The sequence below is a fragment of the Adelges cooleyi genome, unplaced genomic scaffold (genome assembly GCF_023614345.1).
Source record: "Adelges cooleyi isolate 19-005CV unplaced genomic scaffold, UGA_ACOO_1.1 ACOO_flye_CR_arks_rails_tigmint_CR_PRNA_1, whole genome shotgun sequence".
Taxonomy (NCBI): Eukaryota; Metazoa; Arthropoda; class Insecta; order Hemiptera; family Adelgidae; genus Adelges; species Adelges cooleyi.
The window spans coordinates 7,367,652-7,390,710 of NW_026095751.1; the positions used below are offsets into that span (position 1 = coordinate 7,367,652).

Sequence of the window (23,059 nt, forward strand, 5' to 3'; positions counted from 1 at the left end):
GCCGAAGTTAACCAAAAAACATCTGTTTCGAGTTACTACTAGCGCTTCTATCTGTGATTCAAGATAACTTTCACGAGAACAACCAATCGTAATGCGTTATTATTTTTAATTGGGGCTATAACCACAATTTATGTAAAAGTGAAATTGTTGTCCGCTTGGAGCGCTAGTCGCTACTCGAGAGTTTGTAATTATTTGTATTGGATTAACTTTGTCGGTCATCTTATCACAAGTCGTTGGGCAACCATTTTATTATCTTATAAATCGTGAGCACGACACACAGCTGCTACTCGACAAACCATACACCTATACGGGTAATATTATTATCTTCTCTACATCGTGTTATCATTTTGGAACTTATGACCATGGGAACCTATGGCCGAAAGCCATAAAAACGGTTCTTTATAATCGTGCTATTCATTAATTTATCATTTTGGTGATAATAAGCTGCTGTTATCTGTAATCCGGCCTGTTCTGTGCTAAAACCACAGATATATATATATTAATAGTAATATATATTTGTGGCTAAAACGTCGACGTATGCGTATCACTTTCATGAACCGTGAACGGTGAAGACTGTGGTGTGGTTTTTGCCTTTTGGCCATAATATAGACTACAACGACCGTCGGAAGTCGTTACGTGAGGTATGCTTTAAGTTCTTTTCTTCTTATGATAAAAATTATTTTTAATATTTCATACTTTTATTATTACTTAGGTTATATCTTTAAAATGGATACGAAACAACTGTTGAATCAACTAAATGCTAAAAATGTAGCAAATACATTCGATTTGGCAAAAGAAAACAACATTGATCATCAAAAAGTGATTGGTGCTGTAAATAGTATACTAGCACTAAACAACAACATTATTTTTGCTGAACCTATAACAAGCAAATGTTGGGAACTGACTAGTGAAGGAGAATCAGTTATATTACATGGCAGCTATGAAGTTAATGTTTTTAATGCAATTCCATCTGATGGTATAGCTCAAAAAGAGTTGATGCAATTGTCAAATGCTAAAATCGGGTTTAGTCAAGCAATGTCCAAGGGGTGGATAGCTATTGATCGTTCAGCAAATAAAATTATTAGGAAAATCGATTCCGTTTTAGATCAAGTTAAAGAAGATTTGACTAAATTGAAATTGAACTGTGATGAAATAGACAACTCAATTAAACAAGATTATAAAAAAAGAAAGCTTATTCGAGAAGTAGTCATAAAAAGTTTTAATTTAAGTAAGAAAATATAAATTTCAGACTTGCATACTATATTTCATAACTTCATTGTATTTACAGGTAAAGGTCCAGAGTTTACAACATCTATTATGAAACTTGAAACAGAACTTACACCTGATATGATATTGTCTGGTTCATGGAAAACTACTGAATTTAAAACTTATAATTTTGAAGCTTTAGGTCAAATGCCAGCTGCAGGTTGTTTACATCCTTTATTGAAAGTGCGCGCAGATATACGCCAGATATTTCTTGAAATGGGTTTTACAGAAATGCCCACTAACAATTTTGTCGAGAGCTCGTTCTGGAATTTCGATTCATTATTCCAACCTCAACAACATCCTGCCAGAGACTCGCATGATACATTTTTCCTAGATGATCCCAAAACTAGCGAAAACTTTCCTCAAGAATATTTGGATAAAGTAAAAGAAGTACATTCTAAAGGCGGTTATGGTTCTCAAGGATATGGATATGATTGGTCCAAAGATGAAGCTAAAAAAAATGTACTAAGAACTCATACTACTGCGGTTAGTGCTCGAATGTTGTATGGTTTAGCCAAAAATTTCAAACCAACTAAATACTTTAGTATCGACAGGGTATTTAGAAATGAAACATTGGATGCCACACATTTAGCTGAATTTCATCAAGTTGAAGGAGTTATAGCAGACTACAACCTAACATTAGGAGATCTAATCGGTGTATTATATATGTTTTTTGAAAGATTAGGAATGACAGAATTGAAGTTTAAACCAGCATATAACCCGTACACAGAACCTAGTATGGAAATATTTTGTTACCACCAAGGATTAGAAAAGTGGATAGAAATTGGAAATTCTGGCATGTTCCGACCAGAGATGCTTTTACCAATGGGTTTGCCGGATAAAGTTAACGTCATTGCATGGGGATTATCACTTGAAAGACCTACAATGATAAAATATGGTATTAATAATATTAGGGATCTCGTGGGACCTAAAGTTAACTTGCAAATGGTTCAAAATAATCCAATTTGTAGATTAGATAAATGAAGTATATTTCTTACTAAAAATATGCAATATAGCATTAATATACTAAATTATAAGATTATATAAATTATTAAATTTTAAATAAAATCTACAGATAATAAACTATTTTTATTTAATAAATGAAAATGTTTAAATAGATGAAAAAGAAACTATATAATTACAAATCTATGTCATCGCCAAAAAATGTTTTCCAGCATTCTGTCAAAGCATTTTCCGCAGCTACTTTTCTTTCTTCATCGGGCATGGAAGAAATTTGTTGTTTTAATTTTTGAACTTTATCAAAAGTATTAAAAAAATTGACATCACCTTCAAACATTTCACCTAAAAAAATAATGCCAGTATTAAGGATTTAAATTAAATTAGAAGATTAAATAGAATGAATCGTATATAATAATTAAGTAATATGGTATGGGTAACTATTTTATGCTTGTTAACCTATTGTCCTGTAATAATCCGGTCACTTTAAGAAGTACCTTGATGTGTCGGTGGCGACCAGTTTTCACCTCGCAACATCATTATAGTTTGATATCGCCTTACGTGCATACAGATTCAACCTGCGCAGTGGCAAACGAGTTTTGGTCAGCCGGCTGGGTATCTTCCTAAGTTAACCGGAGTACATATTTTTTTATTTAAACTTACTAAATAAATTACTATCAAGTTCAGCTCCATCCTCGATGTCCATTTTTAAATCAGACATCCCTCCACTTAATTGACTATCTACCACACTATCTTCAATAATAGCTTTAGTACTAGGGTGTGTGATTTCACCTAATTAATATAAAATTATAATTATTTACAAGTTCTCATTTAATAATGAATAATATTACATCAAATATAATTAAATATAAGTATTACAATTTATTCTGTCATAATTACTGTACTCAACCTACATTTAGGTTTAAGATTTGGCCAGTAGTGTGCGAAAAGAGCATGCCTTACGCGTTCAATTCCCACTGTATCCATCTCATCTGCTTCTTCCTCTAACATAACCAATTCAAAATGGTACTTTTGACACCAATCAAATACTATGATAATAATTAATAAATATTAACATAACTAAATGCTATTATTTGTGTAAGTATGTCATTTAGTTAATTGTATTTATATTGTAAAGATATAAAATCTACTTGAACCCTAAACCATAAAAATTATACACGTGTTACGACAACGATGTTGTCATCTTCAGCGCTAAAAACAGACTATTTATATTGTATAAATAATAGTAATATTTACTCAATTTGGAGTTTTGATTTGGATTATTTGATGAATCGTATTCTACTAATTTTTCACTTAATACAATTAATACTTCTGCTTGGCTTTGATTAACTAATGGCATGCATCTATTTAATGAATCAATTACATTTTCCTAGAACAATAATTATTTTGTTTCTATTATATAACTAAATCTAAACAATAGTTTTTATAATAAATACTTACTTTTTTTGCATCAAATAGAAGTATGATAGCATTTATATTTTTTATGAAGTCGTCAGATAATTTTTCCAAACTCTTTGATGTGCAAAATTGTACTTCAGCAGTGTAATACTTGCAATTTATTTCCCAACGGTTGCATAAGATATCTTCATTTTCATAATTATCAATTTCAAGATTTTCTTCATTTCTTATTGCTGTAACAATTATTTAACTAATTAAATTTAGGAACAAATCTCATTTGAAAACAATAAAACAAAGTTTGGACTGAAGACCGAACTTTTATGTTCTTGTTAGAAAAACAGAAAATGTCAATAACAACTAAAAATAAAAATAAATATTTATCTCCTCCTCCCCCTCACTATTGTGATAAATAATATATTTTATTTGTCTTATGAAAAACAGGACAGGATACTTTAATAATATCTACTGTAAGTTGAGAAGACGATTAAAAACAATTTTGTACTTAAAATGTATTATTTAAATTAAATCAAAGTGGGATCGTCTCAATGTCTTCTATGATGCTTCACCATTACATTTGCTTTAATATTCAACAATGACAACTATAAAGATTCATTATTTTAATTCAGCTTAAATATCCATTAATATTTGTTATCCTTACTATTCTTTTATTTCTCTAAAAAAATTCCAAAGTAAGTCTTTAAACATCTAAGATTTTTCTTTCTTGATATTAACTACCCAGTCCAAAATATGTGTGCTATTCGCATTTCTCCTTCCTGGCAAATCTACATTAAATACAGTTACTCTTCTTTTATTCCTCAAGTCTAGGGGTAAACTTGGGCAGTAGGGAAATGCTCACTGTGCAACTCCTGTATATAGGCTACAGTGCTGCCTTATATTATACTCGTTGGCTAGTTCTAAGTAAAAAAAATAGTGATTAAGTGGCATAACTAGTCTAAATTAAAGGGTGTAACTGTTAATGTGTAAACTATATAAAAGGCCACTGTTGTGATTTATAATTGTGTAGGCCTTCCTTTAAATCTACTTACTAACCTCTGTTAAGTCCACCACTGTGACTATGTTAACATTTTATATTTTTTTATGAACATTAAAAATGTATGCATACCAGAAAGTAATGAATTACTGAAATACAAGTATCTAAATACTTACATTTTATGGTTTTCAAAGGATCGTCGTCGCAACAACTATAAATGTAAACACAAGGTAGTTGGTTCTTTGACATGATCTTATTTTTATAAATGTTATTCTTGTGTAGTGAACATAAGGATGGACAAATTAGTTGAGTATTTATTATAAATAGATACAATAAAATAAACGCAAAAATATAATAACATACGAGCTGCAAACTATTAGATACAAATTATAATTCCTACTACAAGTTTCAATTATACTGATTACTGAATAATAATAAGTAAGTACAATACCTAATACTGATATAAAATAAACTGTGGAGACTGGTGTACAATATTGATAACTTACTATCAATTTATTTGATAAATGGATAAAATCAGCTGCTGTGTATTAAGTTATTTTCCTAAGTTTAATTTTCCTGAGTTTTATGACCATCTTTATCAAAATTGTTATTTATTATTCTTATTCGCATTGTACACAAAATCGTGTTCGATATATTTATTAATTACTCAATACCATCTACATAAGTTTCTCTGTATTCATTTGTATTTACTATTTATCTAATCATCATTATTATAAAAATAACCAATAATTATTATTATTTTTTATCACCATTCTTCTGTGCAAAATGAACTCTTGCACTATTCCTGCTGTTCCTGAAGATCTACAAGGTGACAATAGATGGATGAGTCAAGTAAGTATAGTAGTTTACGCTTTACTTAGGTTATCAATAACTGTTGTATGATTGTTTTAGCACGAACGGCATGTTTCTGAAGCAAAAGAGCGTGAACCAGATGTTATTCTAATAGGCGATTCAATTATACAGCAATTACAATTACGTCCCATATGGAATGATTTATTCGAACCTTTGCATTGTTTGAATTTCGGCATTGGGGGAGATTTAACACAAGGAGTGTTGTGGAGAATCCAAAATGGTATTCTTGATAATATCAAACCAAAAGCAAGTATTTTGTTTTAGTTTGAATAATCTATGTATATATTTACATAATATTAAGTGACAATGTTGAGTTTAAGAATTTAAAATTAGCCTACTTGTTGACATGGTTATTTTACCCAATATTTCTCAAAATGACTATTTCAGTATTAAACTATCCACAGTAGCACTATCTGTATTTAGTCAAAATCTATAATTGAAAAAAAATGTTTTTGTAATGAACAAAAAAAAGCAATTGTTTTTACAATGTGCTTTTATTTTAGCTTTGATATTCTTGTTTTGTGTGCTACGGTTATTTACTCAGATTGGATAATGATTGTTATCGAGTGGCGTTATTCCTTGAAACTTTGGTTAGGATGAAAATAAATATGAATGTTCTTTTTTTTTGTATTTTCTATAAAATGTGAGTTTTAATTTCAGTTTCCACATATATTGTCGTCGTCATGCAAAAACTGACCAAGGGTATATTTATAGTTTTCGTGATATTTTTTCTGTACAATAATATAGTTCAAATAACGCATTTTATTATGTTATTTCACTTGGTCACTTGTTGCACATAGTCAGTTTTTGGATGACGATTAGATTGTGATAATATATTTGATAAAAACCACATTATTGAAATTACCTATAATCTTCATACAGGGTTTTCCAATACAAAAAGTAAGTATTAGGCGATTATATATCCAAGGCATCTCCAAATAAGCACCAGTTTTACTTTTTTGAATAACTCAAATTGAAAGGTTCAATATTTAAGTCCAAAAATGAATGATTCAAGAGAGAAAATTCTCTGTTATCCAGTGCATTTGCTCACTTTAAAAGAGGGGTTACATCTTTTTTATCTAATTTTCAAAAAACTTTTTAGAATCGTTTATATTATAATCAGCATAAAAGGTAACAGGAATGTTTATTTTAGTTGATTTTTAATTTTTAATTGATACTTTTCTAAAATGAGTTAAAATTAACATTATAATTATTTTCAATTTTTATGGTATAATGTGCATAAATCTAATGAGTTTATTTCTTAAGTTGTCTACAAAGTTTTGAAAAAGTGAAATAATCTTGTTGGGAATCTGTTATTTATAATTTTTTATGGGCTTTAGACAAAAAACATGTACACTCAAATTAATTTTCTCCTATGGCCTCTAAAACTGTGTTATTTTTCGGGGTTGTTTTTGTAGTACTCTGAAGAACACCAGGTAGACAATACTTATCATGAATTCCTCCACCTTTTAAAAAATGTGTAACATTTCTTCTATTCCGATAATTAAAAAATGATAAAAAGACACAATTTAATATCTACACATAAATGTATGACCAGAAACTACTACTGCTCAGTGGCGTGGCGAAGAGGGTAATCGAGAGGCGGCCTCTGCCTCTGATTTTTTTTAAGATGTGGTGGGTGGGTGGATGGGTAGCTAATGGGTAATAATTTAGTTTTATAATTATGAATGTAGGAAAAAAACACACTATCAAATATGTATATTGTTATTGATAAAAGAGGTATTTGGGCATTGGAAATATATACTTGCCACGCCACTGTTAGCGCTTGTTAGAAGATATTGTGGTCCTGCAAAAATATAAAAACACATTGTATTAACAATATATTTTAGCTTTGCATCAAAGCTAAAAGTAAAAGTAGTATATTGTTTAACATTAAAACAATTACATATTTATATCCATAAAAATGGTTAAACATTTTTTTTTTGTTTTGTTAAATTTAGGCTTGTGTTATACATGTTGGAACTAATAATTTTGGCAATACTCCAGAAGAAATATCAGAAGGCATTTTAATGATCGTTAATGAAATAAAAACAAGACTTCCTGATTGCTACATTGTTTTATTGGTAAACTCATTAATATCTTATAAATCAAAATGTTTATATAAAATTTCTTAAATAATATTATTTAAAAAAAAATTATTTTAATTGTTTAGGACTTACTGCCAAGAGGTGCCAAACCAAACCAATTACGAGTTCGAAATTCCAAAGTAAATGAAATTGTACATGAAAAAGTTAAACCTATTTCCCGACTAGAAGTAATTACGGTCAACACAGGGTTATTGCAATCTGATGATACGTTAAGTGCCCAAGACATGCTTGATTATTTACATCCTACTGAATCATGTTACCGAAAAATTTTCGAGCCTGTGCATGAAGTGCTGTTACATATTCTTGGAGAAGCTAAAGATGTTGACAAAGAAATAATTGGTACCCATTAAATTTTTTCCTTGGGTCCATATGCACCAAAATTGCATTTTTTATTGTGATTTTTTTGAAATTTGGTATTTTTTTATTGTTAATTTCAGCCTTCTGATAAAAATAATTAAGGGGCCTTTGATATTTTTGTATTTTGTTCCTAACTTAATTATAGACTGCTTGGGTTAAGTATAAAGTGTAATGCAAAAAAAAATATATATATATAATATATCAATGAAATAAATTATTTTTCATAGTTGCTGATACACATATGTTTACAAGAGAAAAAAATGAATAATTAAATGTTGCTTTGATACTTTTTTTTTATCTCAGTTTTTCTATTCTAATATATTAGTATGTATTTGAGTTACTTGTTAAAATAAGTAAATAATTTCAGTATATTTCTATGTTACATACTCAATAGCTATTTAATAGAAGTAAAATATGCTTTAACTCATTTCGAAAATATATTGATATAACTACACTAATTTATTGTTATTGAGTATTTTTATGATTAGTATAAGTTATTTAAGTATTTTCAACATTAACTTTTTTAGATTTTGTATGTACAATTTATTGGTCACACAAATATATAATTAAGTACTTATAAATTATGGTTAAATAAGACAAATGGCTTAATGGAAGAAACAAATTATATGTAATACAGGTGATCAATTTAACTTAAGACTCTCGGAAAATAATTGCAATTTTGTAATTTTTTTTTTTGAATATTTTTTATTTATGTTATTGTAAAATAATATAAAATTACTAAATATTTACATTTTTTAGTATTTTCCAGAGCTCTCAATTTTTGAAACTTACATGGTTACGTAAATATTTAATTGTTTTTTTTTTGAACATTTTGACTGGTCGATAACCAGTTTTGATTAAATACTTTTAAATTTTAAAATTTAGGACAGGAGGAAGGGTGGAGTGTAGTATTATTTTTATCTGCACACATTACTCTTCTACATTTCACTTCCCATCAAATTTTAAAATTTATGGAATATGTTGCGAGATATCGAAAATTAACAATATTATTATCTTTATTGATATGAGAATAGGTAAAAAACACAAATTAAAAAAATATATATTATTTAAGGATGAAAAAGATTAATTCTGACTAATTATAATATTAGCTTAATAGGTACTCATTTATATAAAAAATACGTGATCAAACATCATAAATATATTTTATGTTAAGATTATTTAAAACTAACTAATTAGAAAATCACATTTACTGATTTACATGTATTTTATAATATATAATAATATATTATATAAATAATGTTATATATATATATATAATATATTATGAATAGCATATCGTCAGACTATTTAGCAAAGGACGTATATCTCCAAAAAAATCAATTTTCGATAAATTACACTATTTAAAAGAAAAAAAACAGTGCGTCGGTTGGAATAATAATGATTACATGTCAGTGTTTTTTTCCATGAAATGTGTGGTAAACTGCAAGAAATTGTTATTGAAGAAAATAGAATTAAGAATAACTTAAACGTTCTTTTTCCTTTTAGTGTGAAATATTGTATTTTGGAGCTACGCCTATTGCTAAATAGGCCGACGATTTGGGGTACTGAAATCATTTTTTAAATATTTTTCCCATAATCCTAATATATTTATAGAATCAGTACAATTTTTTTGGGAAAAAAATAAAAAGTTATGCATAAAGAGGTTAAGAAAGCTTGTAAAATCAGCAACTGCTTACGCCTTACAATTTAAATGTTTTTAATTTAATTGTTGACAAAATGTGAATAATCAACAAAGTGATAGTACACTCAACAATTCTGTGATAGTCACGGTTATAGATAAACAGGTTACTCGACGGTGTGTTTTCGACTGGCTTATAGCGGTCACGCCGCGTTACGCTGTCTATGGAGTGCACCACCGGGATGCAGGCCATCAAAAGTTATATTTACCTTCTAACGTGTACTAAAAAGCTGTTTTTTAAACCAATAAAGATAGTATTATACAAGTCTATAAGAACAATATAATACATGAATTTTTTTTGTCCTAAAAACGATATTATGATTATAAAATTTATAAAATGGAATAATAAAATATATGATATAATAGTATAAATACTCAAGTTAACCCCTTTACAGCTTTTGGTAACCATTACATTTTTTTATATTTGCAAGTAAACTTTGTTTTTTTATAATTACGATTATTGATAAACTATCTAGTTAAATGTTTTTCAACATTATTATATTTCTAAATATTAATTATATATAGTTAATACTAAATATTGTGTTCTTAGTATCTGTCCTTTCCATGTGAAGACCACAAAAATGAAATCATAATTCGAATTGTAACCGACTATATTGTAATGAGAATGAGGCATTACGAGTAATTTTATGAAATACATTTTATTTTAATTAATCCGAATTCTTTTTTCAGATGGGATATTTACAAAAATTATTTAAAAAAAAGATAATATATTATGAAAGGTTTATGAATAATGTGGTATTTATTATCATGGTTTTAGCCATATACATTTTTTTTTAATCGGTATTTTCTTAACCGTTATAATGAAAAAACTAAGCGTAACAGCAGTGACTACACCATCGTTTTAAGGACAAAAACATACATCAAATTCATACAATATATTGTTCTTGTAGACTTGTATAATACTATCTTTATTGGTTTAAAAAACAGCTTTTTATTACACGTTAGATAGGAAATATAACTTTTGATGGCCTGCATCCCGGTGGCGCGCTCTATAGACAGCATAACGCGGCGTGACCGCGCTTGTCGGCTGCGATGCGTAACCTGTTTACCTATAACCATGGTGATAGTATAATTCTATTTCGTGATAACCGATATTATTTTTCGGCTGACAGCACTGTGGAAACTCGTCGATTCAATTCATAGACCTTATACTAGTAAAAGGTTAATTATTAGTCTTTCCCTCTTGCAATGTTCGATCGGTGGCTAGTGGCTACTATGGAGTTCTTATCTAAAAATTAAAAAACCCATTTCTACTCCCTCTTCATCGAATGTTTCGATAAAATAAATAAAATGGCAGCATAAGGGTTGGCCAATCAAATTAATTAATTTTATAAAGCTATACATATATATTTATCAAAAAACAATGATAAACCCTTACGCTGCTATTTTGCGAATTTAAGAGAATATAATAAAGTGGGGATATGCAATGCAACAACCTGATTTTTTTAAGCCTTAGCTAGCAGCTATCATCAGAGTTCAGAATTCAGATGTCAACACTCAACTGTCATTTGTGAATTCATGGCTCAAGCCGCTAACAAACTTTAAAGTTTATAATTCTTACTTCCTAAGAATTTCACCCAATTTAATAAATATTGAATCATAAGTTTGTACACAAATATTATAATTATTATTATCTCGCAATATTATTTGTCTTAATTATGAAAAGTGAACGGTAAGTTTATTTTTTTCCATATTTTAGTAATAGAAATTGAGAATTATTTAAATAACTAGTTATGTTATTTAAATATTATTCTCAATAAATCAAAAATTTTTAAAGTATTTAAGTACTGAAATCTGATTATTTAAACTATGTAGTTATCCTAACTAAAATCAACCCTACTTCTAATTATACTTACCAGAGTAGCAATGTTAATTTGTCAATGTTTTTTATATACTATTTAACTATGCAAAATATGGATAAACAGTATCAGGGTGTCATTATATTATACTGAAACCAATTTGGACCTACAGATTTGATTAATGTTAAAATTATGTCGTTGTAATAATAATTAAATTAGAAAACCTAGCCACACTAATCCAATTTTCAATTTATACGATCTATGTAACTACGTGTTTTGATTTTTTCTTATTGTATGTTATTTATATTTTTATTGCCCATCAAGTTTTGAAAGTAAGTTAAGTGTGGTCACAGGGGCGACTCGTGAAACTCACCCCTTCATTTCAGACTTTTTTCAGGACTCACGATTTTCCTAATCTATTTGTATAACCCATTGAATCATATACAAATTATATATTAAAAGTGGTTACTCTTACTAAACGCCAAAAAAAAGAAAAATAAAATTCCGGGTGGTGAACACTATTGACTACCATGTATTAAATGAAAAAAATTGGTAGGTAACGTAGTAAACCGCCATGCCGCAAAGTGGTAAAACCATTTTTTGCTACTGACTGTTGTTTACAAGCGTATGTGATTTATAAATACACATATTAGCATATGAAAAGTGTACCTACTCATCTCTGATTGCTAATTTTAAAGATGGCAATTACCGATTGGTTCTTTTCAAATAAAATATTTAGTTTTATTATTATTACATTTTTACATAATAAAAAAATACTCGTATGAACTTATGACTAGATGTAGACCCTCCTGCTTATTTCACTTGCCAAAGTGGTAGAAATTTTGTTTGAATTAGGTTTTTACCATGGTGATATACTGTCTAGTCTGACTGACTGATCTAACAGACCTGCCCAGATGAGTTTGAAAGCAAGAAATTACTGTCGATCTTGTGATTAAAATAAAAATTTCAATAATATATAATTATTACATTAACTATTCAAGAATTTGCTTTGAGTGGTGTAGTTGATTTCAAAAGTTATATTTTATTTTCTATAGATTTAAATAAATATTGTAAGTATAACAAAAAACCCAAGAAATGCTGCTTCAATGTATTTTTTACTTACATTTTTATTTAACATGCCACTAGGTACAGGTGGCATATTCAGGAAGGGTTTTTGGGGGTTTGAATCCTCCTTGCGCTTTTTTTAGTATACCTCTTGGGTCATTATGGTTCATTTCTACCTCCATCAAAGAGAAACTAACAGATACACACATATAATATATACACAAGTTTATAAATATAATAAAAAATAAGATTTTAAAAATATTAATTTTAACCCATGCCTCATAAAGGTTGTAGTCTAATTGGGATTTAATGTAGGATATCTACACTTATGTTAAAATCAATGATAACATTTTCTTAGTTAGTAGTTTAAGATAAACTTTGCTGCATGTATAGCTTAGAGTTTGCTGAACACGTACACCATATCCAAAAATTCATACCTGTCAAAACTGCTGCCAAAATATGAAAATTTAATGGAAAATAAGTGTTTTTCCATAATTTTTTCTGATAACTAAGTACTTAGCTTACATGAGGAATGTCGATTTGACCAAGAACCTAATATTTGAATACACTGAGTTCAAATATCATACATTTTGGTAACATTTTATATACTCTGTACCACAAGAGAGCGCACCTGCGTAGAAACAAATAACTGTTACTCCAGAATGCGCATGTGCATCTAGGAGTAATGCGTCTTCTTTCTGCGCAGGTACATTTTCTCGTTGCCCAGTGTATAGACTCAACTAGGGTAATAAACAATTTTTAAAAATAAGTTATGAATGATGTAATAAACTTGAATTATACAATTTTTATTATAAAAAGTAAAAATAATCAGATATTTTTGTGTTTTTCCTTTATTCAAATATTAAAAATAAAAATACTGAAAATACCTATTTTCTGTTAAATTTTCATATTTTTGGCAGCAGTTTTGAGTTTTTAATGGTTTAAATTTTTGGGGTATGGTGTATATGTTCAGCAGAGTCGTTCTCTAACTTGTTGTCTATGTTATGCTATTTATTTTTAAAACATCACTGTTTATTAAAATTAATTTATTTGTTTTAACATAGTTTTTAATAAATTTGTATATTATAGTTTTACTTTTATTGAAATTGTGTTTATAATTGTTTATAAATTTAGAAATAGTTCTGCACAAATTTGTATGACAGATTCGTCAAAGCAACTGACAAAAGTAAGATTTAATTTATTTTATATTTATTTATATTTAACACAAAATGCATGTGTCCATTACTCAAAAACGCTGACCGATAAACCGTATTTCAAAATACTAATCAATTTATTGCGAAAAATAACTAGTCCAATCAAAAAGTTGTTTATTAGGAAATTCTAGTTCAAAGGGGGACGTTCGAAAAAATTAAGTCCAAAATTCAAAATACCTTACGTCAAAAACATGTTTTTTTTTTTAATGGAAACCGTTTATTTTATGTTAAATTGTTTTATCAAAACTAACAACTTTGTAGAAAAATGTTTTCGATAAAATCCATAATTGTGAGTTAAGTCTCTTAGTTATTTTTACCATAGACCTATAAAGAAATGGACTGATAGCAGAGAGAGAGGTCCGAATATCGACATCGTTTAAAAGAGACAGAGAGAGTTGTTAGGTATGGCATGGGAGAATATTATAAAAAATATTATATAATGGAGAAATAGTAATATGATAATACCTGATAACGAAATTTTTATATTTTAGGTACTCTGTGTTTGACCTTGCCCATGCCATACCTAACAACTCTCTTTGTCCCTTTTTAACGATGTCGATATTCGGACCTCTCTCTCACCTATCAGTCCATTTCTTTATAGGTCTATGCATGAGCTATATATGTTTACTTAATCAATGGAATAAATAATAAATGGTGTGGCATTGATAAGATCCGGTCTCTGCGGCACTCAACTCAATAAATGGAACGTGCATTTTCAATAGTCGGCTGCATATAAAAATGTCCCCTAGAAGGAGGCTGCCATTTTGTGTACCGTTATTGTTTTGTCCATGATATTTATTGATTTTTCTATGATTTATCATATATATGTGACTGTGTTATCATCACCTAACCTAACATTTTAATACATATCATAGAAAAGTGATGTAGCATTTTTACTTTCTATGAAATTGTACACAAAATGGCTGCCTTCCAGGTGTGGACATTTTTCAATCTGAATACGTGTTCCATGTATTGAGTTCAGTGGAATGAACTCTTGTAGCCGCAGATAGAACATTACGAGGTATAGGCTGATACGCAACCAGTCTATCTACAGCCGTGATGGTAACATTAATGATAAAGATAAAGACCACATATATCATGGCTACCAAACATACCAAGGTTACTCAAAATTTCACTGTTACCACCAATACCACGGTTATCATAGGCATGAAAATAAAATAACAAAACTAAAAATAGATTAAGAGACTATTTCACAAATAATGGATTTTATCGAAAAAAAAATTTCGTAAGTGGCCATTTTTAATTTGGGACCATATTTTTTTTTTAACATCCCGCTTTGAATTCTGAAAGTGTCAAATGAACAACTTTTTAATGGATTAGTATTTTTCGAGAAAAATCTATTAGTATTTGAAAATAGGAATAATTTTATCTTAGAAATGAAATGTTTTTTAAATATGGCTGGTCGGTAAGGTTAGTTTGGGACACTCAAGAGCTTCGCGCTCCGCGAAAAATTCCCGGAGCATGTCATTTCAATTTGTGGTGACCAGCCATTGCCAGGCAAGATCATGCGACTCACACCATGTCAATATTTTTTCGGGGGTATGTGAAATTTCTTCACAACAAACCTCGATCTGTTCAGGTACTTAAACAAGAAATTCGGCGTGTAATTGATGAAATCGATGAAGAAATGTTTCTACAAGCGATCGCTAACTTCACCGACAAAATTAATTTGTGTAGACTAAACGGAGGTGGACATATTGCAGATGTAGTATTTTATTATTAATTTGGAACACATACTGAATGTAATAAATAAAATATGATATTTTTCGTAAAAAAATGTATGAGATTACATTTTTAAAACCGGTGTCCTCTATAGGACACCTTATATATTTTTAGAAACATTGATACTTAAATTTCCTTTTGAGTAGTAGATTTGACCTGGGATGTTTAAGTTAAAGATTTCATCATTTAATTAAAATTATTCTTTTGGTGAGAGTACACTTATTGAGATGGACATTTGGTAGTAAAAGAGTGCCTCTGAACAAAACCTGTCACCATTTACTATACACTATTTTGAATAGATTGTACTAAGCTTCAAATATGGATTAGTAATTTATAAATTATACAACTTTATAGATCTATAAAATAGAGTATAAAATTATATTTAATTATGTCTTTAAATGTACAATGTTTCAGAGTGGATTCATGAATCTATGTCAGCAGTTTGGTTCAGTAAAAAATATCTCTATTCATAATAATAATCGAAATGAAACCGTCGCATTTATAGAATTTGAAGCAAAAGAGTAAGTAAATAATAGAAGTAAAAAATATTAATTATTTAACAGCTTAATCAATATTATTAACATTACAATAAAGTCTTCTAACTAATATAACTAGAATAACTTAGAATATTATTATTTACAGGAAATGTTAACATTTCCATTTATACTATAATATTTTATAATGGCTTTAGTGGCTTATTTTTTAGCATTTATAGGCTCCACTAAGGGGAAGGGGTAATATTTTAAATGATATTCGCTACCTAGAATGGGTTGTTAGTATTGCTGGAAGAAATCAGTGTCTTCTTGGCCAGCAAACAGAGTTTTTTTTCTAGGAAAGGCTAGTTTAGGATTTTTATACTATTTTGTGATGATATTATGATAACTGTACTATAAGTACTTATACACATTTTTTGAAAAATTATAAAACATAGGCGCAATTTCAATAAAAATTTGAGGTTGCTTAAGCATTTTCTATGTATTTAAGTTTGAATTTGAATTAATCAGGTTAATGTTTTTTTGAGCAAGAATCTTGTACCTATATTAATTTAACATTTAAGGGGAAAAATAAGTTTTAATACATTTTGACAATGTTATTTAATTTATAGGTTACTTTGTAAAAGCTTCAAAGTATTATTTTTAATTTAAATAATTTAAATAATTTTTACTGTGAGTAAAGGCTATTTTGGTCTATTTTAGACTGAAAATACAAACAACATTTCAACTATAAAAGTTGATCCAATTTCAATTCTGTATATAGATTCAAGTTCTTTGGCTACTTTACTATGTTATGTAGGAAGTCGATTTTCATTTTAAATTTCAGTTTCTTGTAATTAAATAAATTAAGTTTGAATTTTTTTCAATATTAAAACCTATTTTGTTACATAACAAAAGCAAAAAATTTGTTTTCTACATAAATTAGTTAAGTTTCCAAAGAACTCGTCTATCTTTATAGAATTGAAATGGGACTATTCTAAGTAGTCGAAATTTTGTCAGGCTTTTTGGTCTAAAACGTCAATAAAAACAGACCGACCGCATTCCCTTGACACTTTAGTTTATTAACATTTTATATTTATAACAACAAATTATAAAATTGTATGCAATATTACAATTAACAGGTATTTTATACAAGAGTTATACACTTTGCTTGTTCTGCAAATGTGTCAATAACTTTGTTTATGTTAATTAAATTTGTCATATATTTTTCTATGTATAGTACTGGCAATTGTAAGTCTTTCCTGTCTCATTGAAACCCTAAGCCGAATATTAATTTTTCTTTAAGCAGAAAACAAACGTTCATAAGATGCAAAATTAATAGGAAGTGTGATAGCCACCTGAATGATAAATAATACTGAATAATAAATAATGTTATCAACTCTGCAAAAAGCTTTTAGTTTTTTTTATATATAACATTTTTATAAGCAGAGGTATTAATACATAAATAAGAAAAATATTAGAGTGCTTATTTTAAAATTGGCAGACTTAGGGGGTCTTAGCACCCCTAAGTCTGCCCTCCCTAATTGTGCCTATGTATACAAAAGCACAATACTTTTGGTCAAATACATACCAGATCCTGAAATTACATTACGTTTAAAAACTGGATGGGCTTAGCCCACCCAAGCCAGGCAATTAGGGGGAATCATGCTTATGACGGAGTTACCTATGATTGCATGTAGAACCAGCAAATGTGACTGCTGCACACTGCCCTTTTTCCCACTCAGCCACTTGTCCTTGTATTGTATGTAAAACTCATTAAGTTAAGTTTAAAAACATTTAATACAAAAAAAAATTAAACTAAATTTATATGAAATTAATATTGCAGCTCTGTTGATAACATTTTAAAAGATAAATCAATATTTCCACCATGCATAACTGTTGATCTTACAAGCCATGCTCGAAATGAAATCAAGTCGTCATTTGATGACATTGTGATTGAAAATACTGAAGTGCAAAATTTAGCTAATGAATGTTTCAAAACCAGTCATGACAATTCTAATGATGTAACTGAACTAATTGCTACGAACAGGTTAGTAAATTTGATGTTAATACTCAAAAAACATTTTATAGATCCCTTTATAAAGACCCTATTCATGTACAACACTGAATCCAAAATCCTTTTTTTTTTGTCTGTTTAGATTATTATTAATATAAAGAGCAATAGAAAAAACTACAGTTTGTCAAAGAAGTTATAGCATTTAGGAGAAATTTAAAATTTAAACTAAATCTATTTTACAGAATAACTATGATGTTTGTATGAACCATAGACTTTATAATCATTACCACCTGCTACTATAGATAATTTTTCAGAAAAACAACATCAAAATTTGTATAAAAAAATACAATATGTATAAATTATTTACACATATAGTGTTTTTTCTTATTTACAGTAAATAAGAGGACGTTTACATTTTTTTTAAGAGTCCGCACAAGCTAGGATATTCATAAAAATAGACAAATCTTTGTAAAAATGATGCCTTGCCACCCTAACCAAATACTTAAAAAAAAAGTTATTACATTTCTCATAACTGCATAAATATTATAATAATCTAAAGCCAATTGCAACTGTATTTTTTTCTAATTTTGTAATATAATTAATTAAAATTATATAGCCAGTCAGTTTATTTTGGACCTGATGTTTATGGTCAAACATTAATTGATAAAGCATACAAAGAAAAATGTATGAATAAAACAAAATTGTTTAATCTTGAAAATGATGACATCTTTGGAAAACCTCTCAACAGAAATTGGGAAAAAGTAGAAAAGTAAATATATTTTTGTGTACACTATCTTTATCTTGTATTTATTATTAGAGTATAAAAATCAACAAACTTTTAATTATTTTTAGGCCTGTATTCCAAATTCATTCATTGGACTTCCATAAGCGTTTTGAAAATTGTGATGGTGGTGAAATTCAAATTGGAAAAAAATTAAGTCGGAACATGTTTACTGGCTGGGTATCAAATTTTAATAATAGTGAAAATGTACTAGACTCATTGAAAAGTATCAGTATAGATATAGAAAAATCAAATGTCCTGAACTTGTAAGATATTGATAAGACAATTTTACATTCATTATATATATTAAATAAAATATTATAATATTTTTAAGGAGTGATGTTCAAGCAGAAATGTTGGTTGGTGCATTCGATATTGTTACAAATTCATTTGCTCGTGGTTATGTAGTATTTGTGGCTGGTAATAGTGCTAATGTAGTGTTATGCGACTATGGGAGAGCAATCAATACTGCAAATTTACGAACACTTCCAAACTGTTATTCTTCAGTACCAATATATTCATTCAAAGCATTTACAAGAGGCGATCACGTACCACTACTGAAAGTATTAACACAAAATCTATATTATTACTTCTATTATACTACATCTGTATTCACATTCATTCTATAACCTTTTTTTTTTTTAGAAATCGCATACTTTTAAAATAAAAAGTGTTAATGCTGACAGAATTGTGCTGCTTCTATTTGTCGAAAGTCAGGAAGTTAAAATACAGTTGAAAACATGGCGACCAACTGTTGAAGAGTATGGTGTCCCTTGTGTGAATATAAAAAGTGGAAGCAAAGTAGAGTTATTAAAATTAAAAGATATGAATACCCTTTACATTAGGTCTAAAGAAAAAAGCCATTTTAACTTTTTTTTTATGACCTGGAACAACTTGGCAGCTTATTGCTATAAAAATGGTAAATATTCTATAGTATTGCATGTAATAAAGGATTGTTTAATTATTTTACTAAGCTGCTTTAACTCCTGAATAAAGCTGTAATATAAGTTAAATATGTTTCTATTATTTAGGAAAATCTTTAGACAGAGAACCATTTTATGGAGAAATTGTTGCTTTTAAATCTAGATTATGCAATGATAATTTTGTCAGAGGCAGAATTTGTACACACCTAGGAAGTAATGTGTACATTGTAAGACACATGGATAATCCTTTAAAAGAAATAATTAATTTATCTGAAATGATAGAATTAAAGTTTGAACATAAATTTGTATGCATTTTTTGTTACACTATATTTTTATTTATAATAATATAATATATTGTTAACAATGAAACATTTGGTATGCGCTTTAGACCCCTGTATGTTATTTAAAAGTTGGAATGTTAGACGCGCTATCATATCCAGTAAATGGTTATGGAAGAGACTTTATTAATCACATTATTGGTCATAATTTAACTGTGGCAAGTATTCAGTCTTACTTTATTCATTATTTAATCTATATTTCTGTATAATTTTTTAGTATTTCGACGAAGAAAATAATAGTTGGCAATCAGTTGAATTACACTTATCTGTTTTAAAAGAAAATATCAATATTATTTTGCGTGGACTTGTTTTGCCAACATGGTTAAAACAAATACAGATTAATCCAAGTAAGTTAACACTAGGATTTTTTTAAATACTATGTCATTCAACTTAATTAAAAAAAATATTTAAATATTGTTCCTTGTGATTTACACTCATCATTTCCTACTGTATACAAAATTTAACATTTCAGTTGATGAAGTAACAAATATTTGCAAGTATGATCATTTAATTGAAAATGAATTGTTTGAGAAATCAATAGTAAGTTTAACGTTTGTGTTGTTCCATGATGGAGTATTTTATATGAGAGATAGGATGTTTGGAAAATCATTTTCCACCTTGAGTAATATGATTAAAGAATATTGCAGTTTAAACTCAAGTCCATATTTTCCTCGAATTGATGAAGTATGTTTAGGTCAATTTCCAGGTAAATGCTTTTAAACAAATATATTTATAACTATATATACAAGTTTACATACTAGTATTCTTTTCTGTGAAAATTGGTTAAGCTAAAAATAAGTTACAAGCATAGCATTATATAATCATATTATATTCTAGATGGATCTTGGTATAGAGTAGTATGTGAAAAAACTAGACCGGGTGAACCAGCTAAAACATATTCTGTTGATTTGGGAAATGTTGCTTATTTACATACGCGAAATACAAAGAAAATACCAGAAGAAGTTATATGTCATCCAATTCATGTATATTGCTGTTTTTTAGGTATGTTATTTATTGTAATGATGAATTTTTTTTTAGTATTAATTAGTTAGTTATTTTTGCTATTTACATTATGTTTACATCAAAACCAAAGAATCAATTATGTTACTGAAACTAAAAGTTCTACTTTATTGAAATTTCAATTGTATAGTTTTATTTAAATAATACATGTTTTTTGTAATCATACTTTTTTTTATTATTATAGAAAATATTGATGAAATAGATTTGGAAAAATCAAAACTTTTGAAACGGTATGAAAACACTGAAGTTGATTGTACTATTATAAAAAATCTGAACAATAAAAATTATTATTTGATTAAATGTCCATTTCTTGAAAATATTCTAAATTAAGTTTTAATTTGTTCATAATGTTTTTTTTAATGGTTTATTTTGAGATGTAAGACTTAAGTGTAATATTTTAAATTAAAAATAAGTGATGGAATAAAAACTAATTAATTACATACATTCATTTTCATATTTCTTATTTATATAACCTAACCTAACCAACCTACCTAAAATTGTTGAGATATTTATTTACGGTTATATTAAGTATTGAATAGTATTATAAATAATTAATGAAATAACTTGTTAACTGTATTTATATTATTTAATAAAAAAAAAAATAATCATATGACTTACAATATAATATTCAATTCATTGTAGGTAGATGTTATAAAATACAAATTTTTTATACATTTATTTACTGATGTTCGACTTTAATTTCAGTAACTTTGGCTGGTTCAGTGTGTATCTTTTCAGTTTCTTTTGATTTTATTGCTGGCACACCAGTTTGAATAATCGGTACACTCCTTTCACTTGCAGCTTCATTAGTCTATAGTACAAATTATTATTATTATTATACACCTGCGGTATTCAAAAACTAATTTGTTGACTTAAATTTCTATCGCTATGATTTTAAATAAATATTATATATAAATTTATACTTATTTTATTAAGTTATCATATTAAAAAAAGAAAAAACTATATTTGTTGGAAAAAATAAATAACTGTTATTCTTACCTTTTTTGGTGCGCTGACTGTTAGTACACCATCTGAAGATAAGCTTGATACAATTTTTTCAATGTCTACATCGTTGGGGAGTAAGTACCGTCTCTTGAAATGTCTAGATATAAAGCCATGTTCGTCTGGTTTTTCTTCGTGCTTTCCTTCGACAATAACAGCCCCTTCAGATGTTTTGACAGTGATTTCATTCGGAGTGAATTGTTGCACATCCAAAATGACTTGCACTTGTTTATCGTCTAACGAGATGTTTGACATACCACTGTTTTGACGACTCACTATGCTCTGCCATGGTCTATAATATGTACCCGACCTCAATGGAGTAGTCAAGGCAGAAGACAAACTAGAGAGATCGTCCCTGTGCAATCCCAATCCAAAATGCTGGTCCATTAAACGTCTGGGCAATCGCTCTCTTTCAAAATCTTCCCACCAATCGCGGAAAAACAATGGTACCAAAGAAGACGACATTGCTTCTGAAAAACATTAACAACATTATTATTAAATTGTGTGAACATGTATATAATACATGTATTTTACTTACTTCTAGTTTGTCGTTATAGATGGTAAGAAAAGTTAAGGAAATTGATGTAAGTAACTATTAGTAACTACCTAGTCCTCGTGATGTTCCAACACTGTTGGATAACATACGCGGTCTCTGTTATTTATAGGTATCAGTTTTCTCACTAATATTACTCAACTATCCCTTTGATTTTATTTTTACTTTTACTACAATTGGTGTTTGACCTTAGTCGTTAGCGGTAGCATCGCGTGGGAAGATTACTCTAAATCCTAAAAATAACGCGTTGCCTTAATTTTGTTTGTTATTACTCATGTCCAAAACGTCCTTATTTTATACTCGGTATTTTTGCCAAAATATTTCATAGTATTAAAATAATAACAACAACACATTTGGAACATTCTCGAATGTACAATTATAAGTCGTGCGTTTATACGACGAAGAATTTGTTGAAGATACTTATTATCGTGTATTTATTT

At 28.3% G+C, this 23,059-nt stretch overlaps 5 protein-coding genes across 8 annotated transcripts; 3 read left to right on the top strand and 2 right to left on the bottom strand.

The window, feature by feature from the left end:
- The first annotated feature begins 457 nt into the window (after nucleotides 1–457).
- LOC126833560 (phenylalanine--tRNA ligase alpha subunit) lies at nucleotides 458–2,349 on the top strand. Its single transcript, XM_050564978.1, has 3 exons — nucleotides 458–641; nucleotides 713–1,228; nucleotides 1,289–2,349. The coding sequence occupies exons 2-3, from the start codon at nucleotides 727–729 to the stop codon at nucleotides 2,248–2,250; spliced, it is 1,464 nt and encodes a 487-aa protein (XP_050420935.1). The 5' UTR covers nucleotides 458–641; nucleotides 713–726; the 3' UTR covers nucleotides 2,251–2,349.
- LOC126833566 (uncharacterized) lies at nucleotides 2,231–5,060 on the bottom strand. 2 transcript variants are annotated; one of them, XR_007684973.1, is made up of 7 exons: nucleotides 4,810–5,060; nucleotides 3,685–3,875; nucleotides 3,481–3,613; nucleotides 3,138–3,272; nucleotides 2,887–3,015; nucleotides 2,721–2,801; nucleotides 2,447–2,568 (listed from the first exon to the last, which is right to left on the bottom strand). XR_007684973.1 is itself a non-coding variant. In XM_050564987.1 (6 exons), exons 1-6 carry the CDS (start codon nucleotides 4,880–4,882, stop codon nucleotides 2,405–2,407), a joined length of 825 nt encoding a protein of 274 aa, XP_050420944.1. In that variant the 5' UTR covers nucleotides 4,883–5,060; the 3' UTR covers nucleotides 2,231–2,404. The 2 variants fall into 2 exon arrangements, 1 of the variants encoding a protein (XP_050420944.1); XM_050564987.1 differs by lacking the exon at nucleotides 2,721–2,801 and having other exon boundaries at nucleotides 2,231–2,568.
- A 162-nt stretch (nucleotides 5,061–5,222) lies between these two features.
- LOC126847371 (platelet-activating factor acetylhydrolase IB subunit alpha2-like) lies at nucleotides 5,223–8,220 on the top strand. Its single transcript, XM_050587537.1, has 4 exons — nucleotides 5,223–5,485; nucleotides 5,546–5,752; nucleotides 7,468–7,590; nucleotides 7,680–8,220. The coding sequence occupies exons 1-4, from the start codon at nucleotides 5,420–5,422 to the stop codon at nucleotides 7,962–7,964; spliced, it is 681 nt and encodes a 226-aa protein (XP_050443494.1). The 5' UTR covers nucleotides 5,223–5,419; the 3' UTR covers nucleotides 7,965–8,220.
- A 2,830-nt stretch (nucleotides 8,221–11,050) lies between these two features.
- Nucleotides 11,051–21,545, top strand: LOC126836355 (uncharacterized). Of its 3 annotated transcripts, XM_050569628.1 has the most exons (14): nucleotides 11,051–11,363; nucleotides 13,690–13,741; nucleotides 15,927–16,033; nucleotides 17,832–18,035; nucleotides 18,619–18,771; nucleotides 18,855–19,049; nucleotides 19,118–19,346; nucleotides 19,429–19,702; nucleotides 19,815–20,011; nucleotides 20,095–20,202; nucleotides 20,262–20,391; nucleotides 20,517–20,750; nucleotides 20,882–21,046; nucleotides 21,249–21,544. In XM_050569628.1, exons 1-14 carry the CDS (start codon nucleotides 11,350–11,352, stop codon nucleotides 21,392–21,394), a joined length of 2,208 nt encoding a protein of 735 aa, XP_050425585.1. In that variant the 5' UTR covers nucleotides 11,051–11,349; the 3' UTR covers nucleotides 21,395–21,544. The 3 variants fall into 3 exon arrangements, with proteins under 3 accessions (XP_050425585.1, XP_050425600.1, XP_050425594.1); XM_050569643.1 differs by lacking the exon at nucleotides 13,690–13,741; XM_050569637.1 differs by lacking the exons at nucleotides 11,051–11,363; nucleotides 13,690–13,741 and adding an exon at nucleotides 14,309–15,369 and having other exon boundaries at nucleotides 21,249–21,545.
- Nucleotides 21,546–21,624: 79 nt separating this feature from the next.
- On the bottom strand, nucleotides 21,625–22,746 carry LOC126836370 (protein lethal(2)essential for life-like). Its single transcript, XM_050569658.1, has 3 exons — nucleotides 22,605–22,746; nucleotides 22,064–22,536; nucleotides 21,625–21,875 (listed from the first exon to the last, which is right to left on the bottom strand). The coding sequence occupies exons 2-3, from the start codon at nucleotides 22,529–22,531 to the stop codon at nucleotides 21,744–21,746; spliced, it is 600 nt and encodes a 199-aa protein (XP_050425615.1). The 5' UTR covers nucleotides 22,532–22,536; nucleotides 22,605–22,746; the 3' UTR covers nucleotides 21,625–21,743.
- Between the last annotated feature and the right edge of the window lie 313 nt (nucleotides 22,747–23,059).

Bases quoted from the DNA above. Each gene is read 5' to 3' on its own strand.
- LOC126833560 (XM_050564978.1), top strand. From the start codon at position 727: ATGGATACGAAACAACTGTTGAATCAACTAAATGCTAAAAATGTAGCA. The intron at 1,229-1,288 runs GTAAGAAAATAT...TTGTATTTACAG, and splicing joins CATAAAAAGTTTTAATTTAA to GTAAAGGTCCAGAGTTTACA.
- LOC126847371 (XM_050587537.1), top strand. From the start codon at position 5,420: ATGAACTCTTGCACTATTCCTGCTGTTCCTGAAGATCTACAAGGTGAC. The intron at 5,486-5,545 runs GTAAGTATAGTA...TGATTGTTTTAG, and splicing joins ACAATAGATGGATGAGTCAA to CACGAACGGCATGTTTCTGA. The intron at 5,753-7,467 runs GCAAGTATTTTG...TGTTAAATTTAG, and splicing joins TTGATAATATCAAACCAAAA to GCTTGTGTTATACATGTTGG.
- LOC126836370 (XM_050569658.1), bottom strand. From the start codon at position 22,531: ATGTCGTCTTCTTTGGTACCATTGTTTTTCCGCGATTGGTGGGAAGAT. The intron at 21,876-22,063 runs GTAAGAATAACA...TTTGTACTATAG, and splicing joins CAGTCAGCGCACCAAAAAAG to ACTAATGAAGCTGCAAGTGA.
- LOC126833566 (XM_050564987.1), bottom strand. From the start codon at position 4,882: ATGTCAAAGAACCAACTACCTTGTGTTTACATTTATAGTTGTTGCGAC. The intron at 3,016-3,137 runs GTAGGTTGAGTA...TATATTAATTAG, and splicing joins GCCAAATCTTAAACCTAAAT to GTGAAATCACACACCCTAGT. The intron at 2,569-2,886 runs GTAAGTTTAAAT...TTATTTTTTTAG, and splicing joins ACTTGATAGTAATTTATTTA to GTGAAATGTTTGAAGGTGAT.
- LOC126836355 (XM_050569628.1), top strand. The intron at 19,050-19,117 runs GTAAGATATTGA...AATATTTTTAAG, and splicing joins AAATCAAATGTCCTGAACTT to GAGTGATGTTCAAGCAGAAA. The intron at 19,703-19,814 runs GTAAATATTCTA...TCTATTATTTAG, and splicing joins AGCTTATTGCTATAAAAATG to GAAAATCTTTAGACAGAGAA.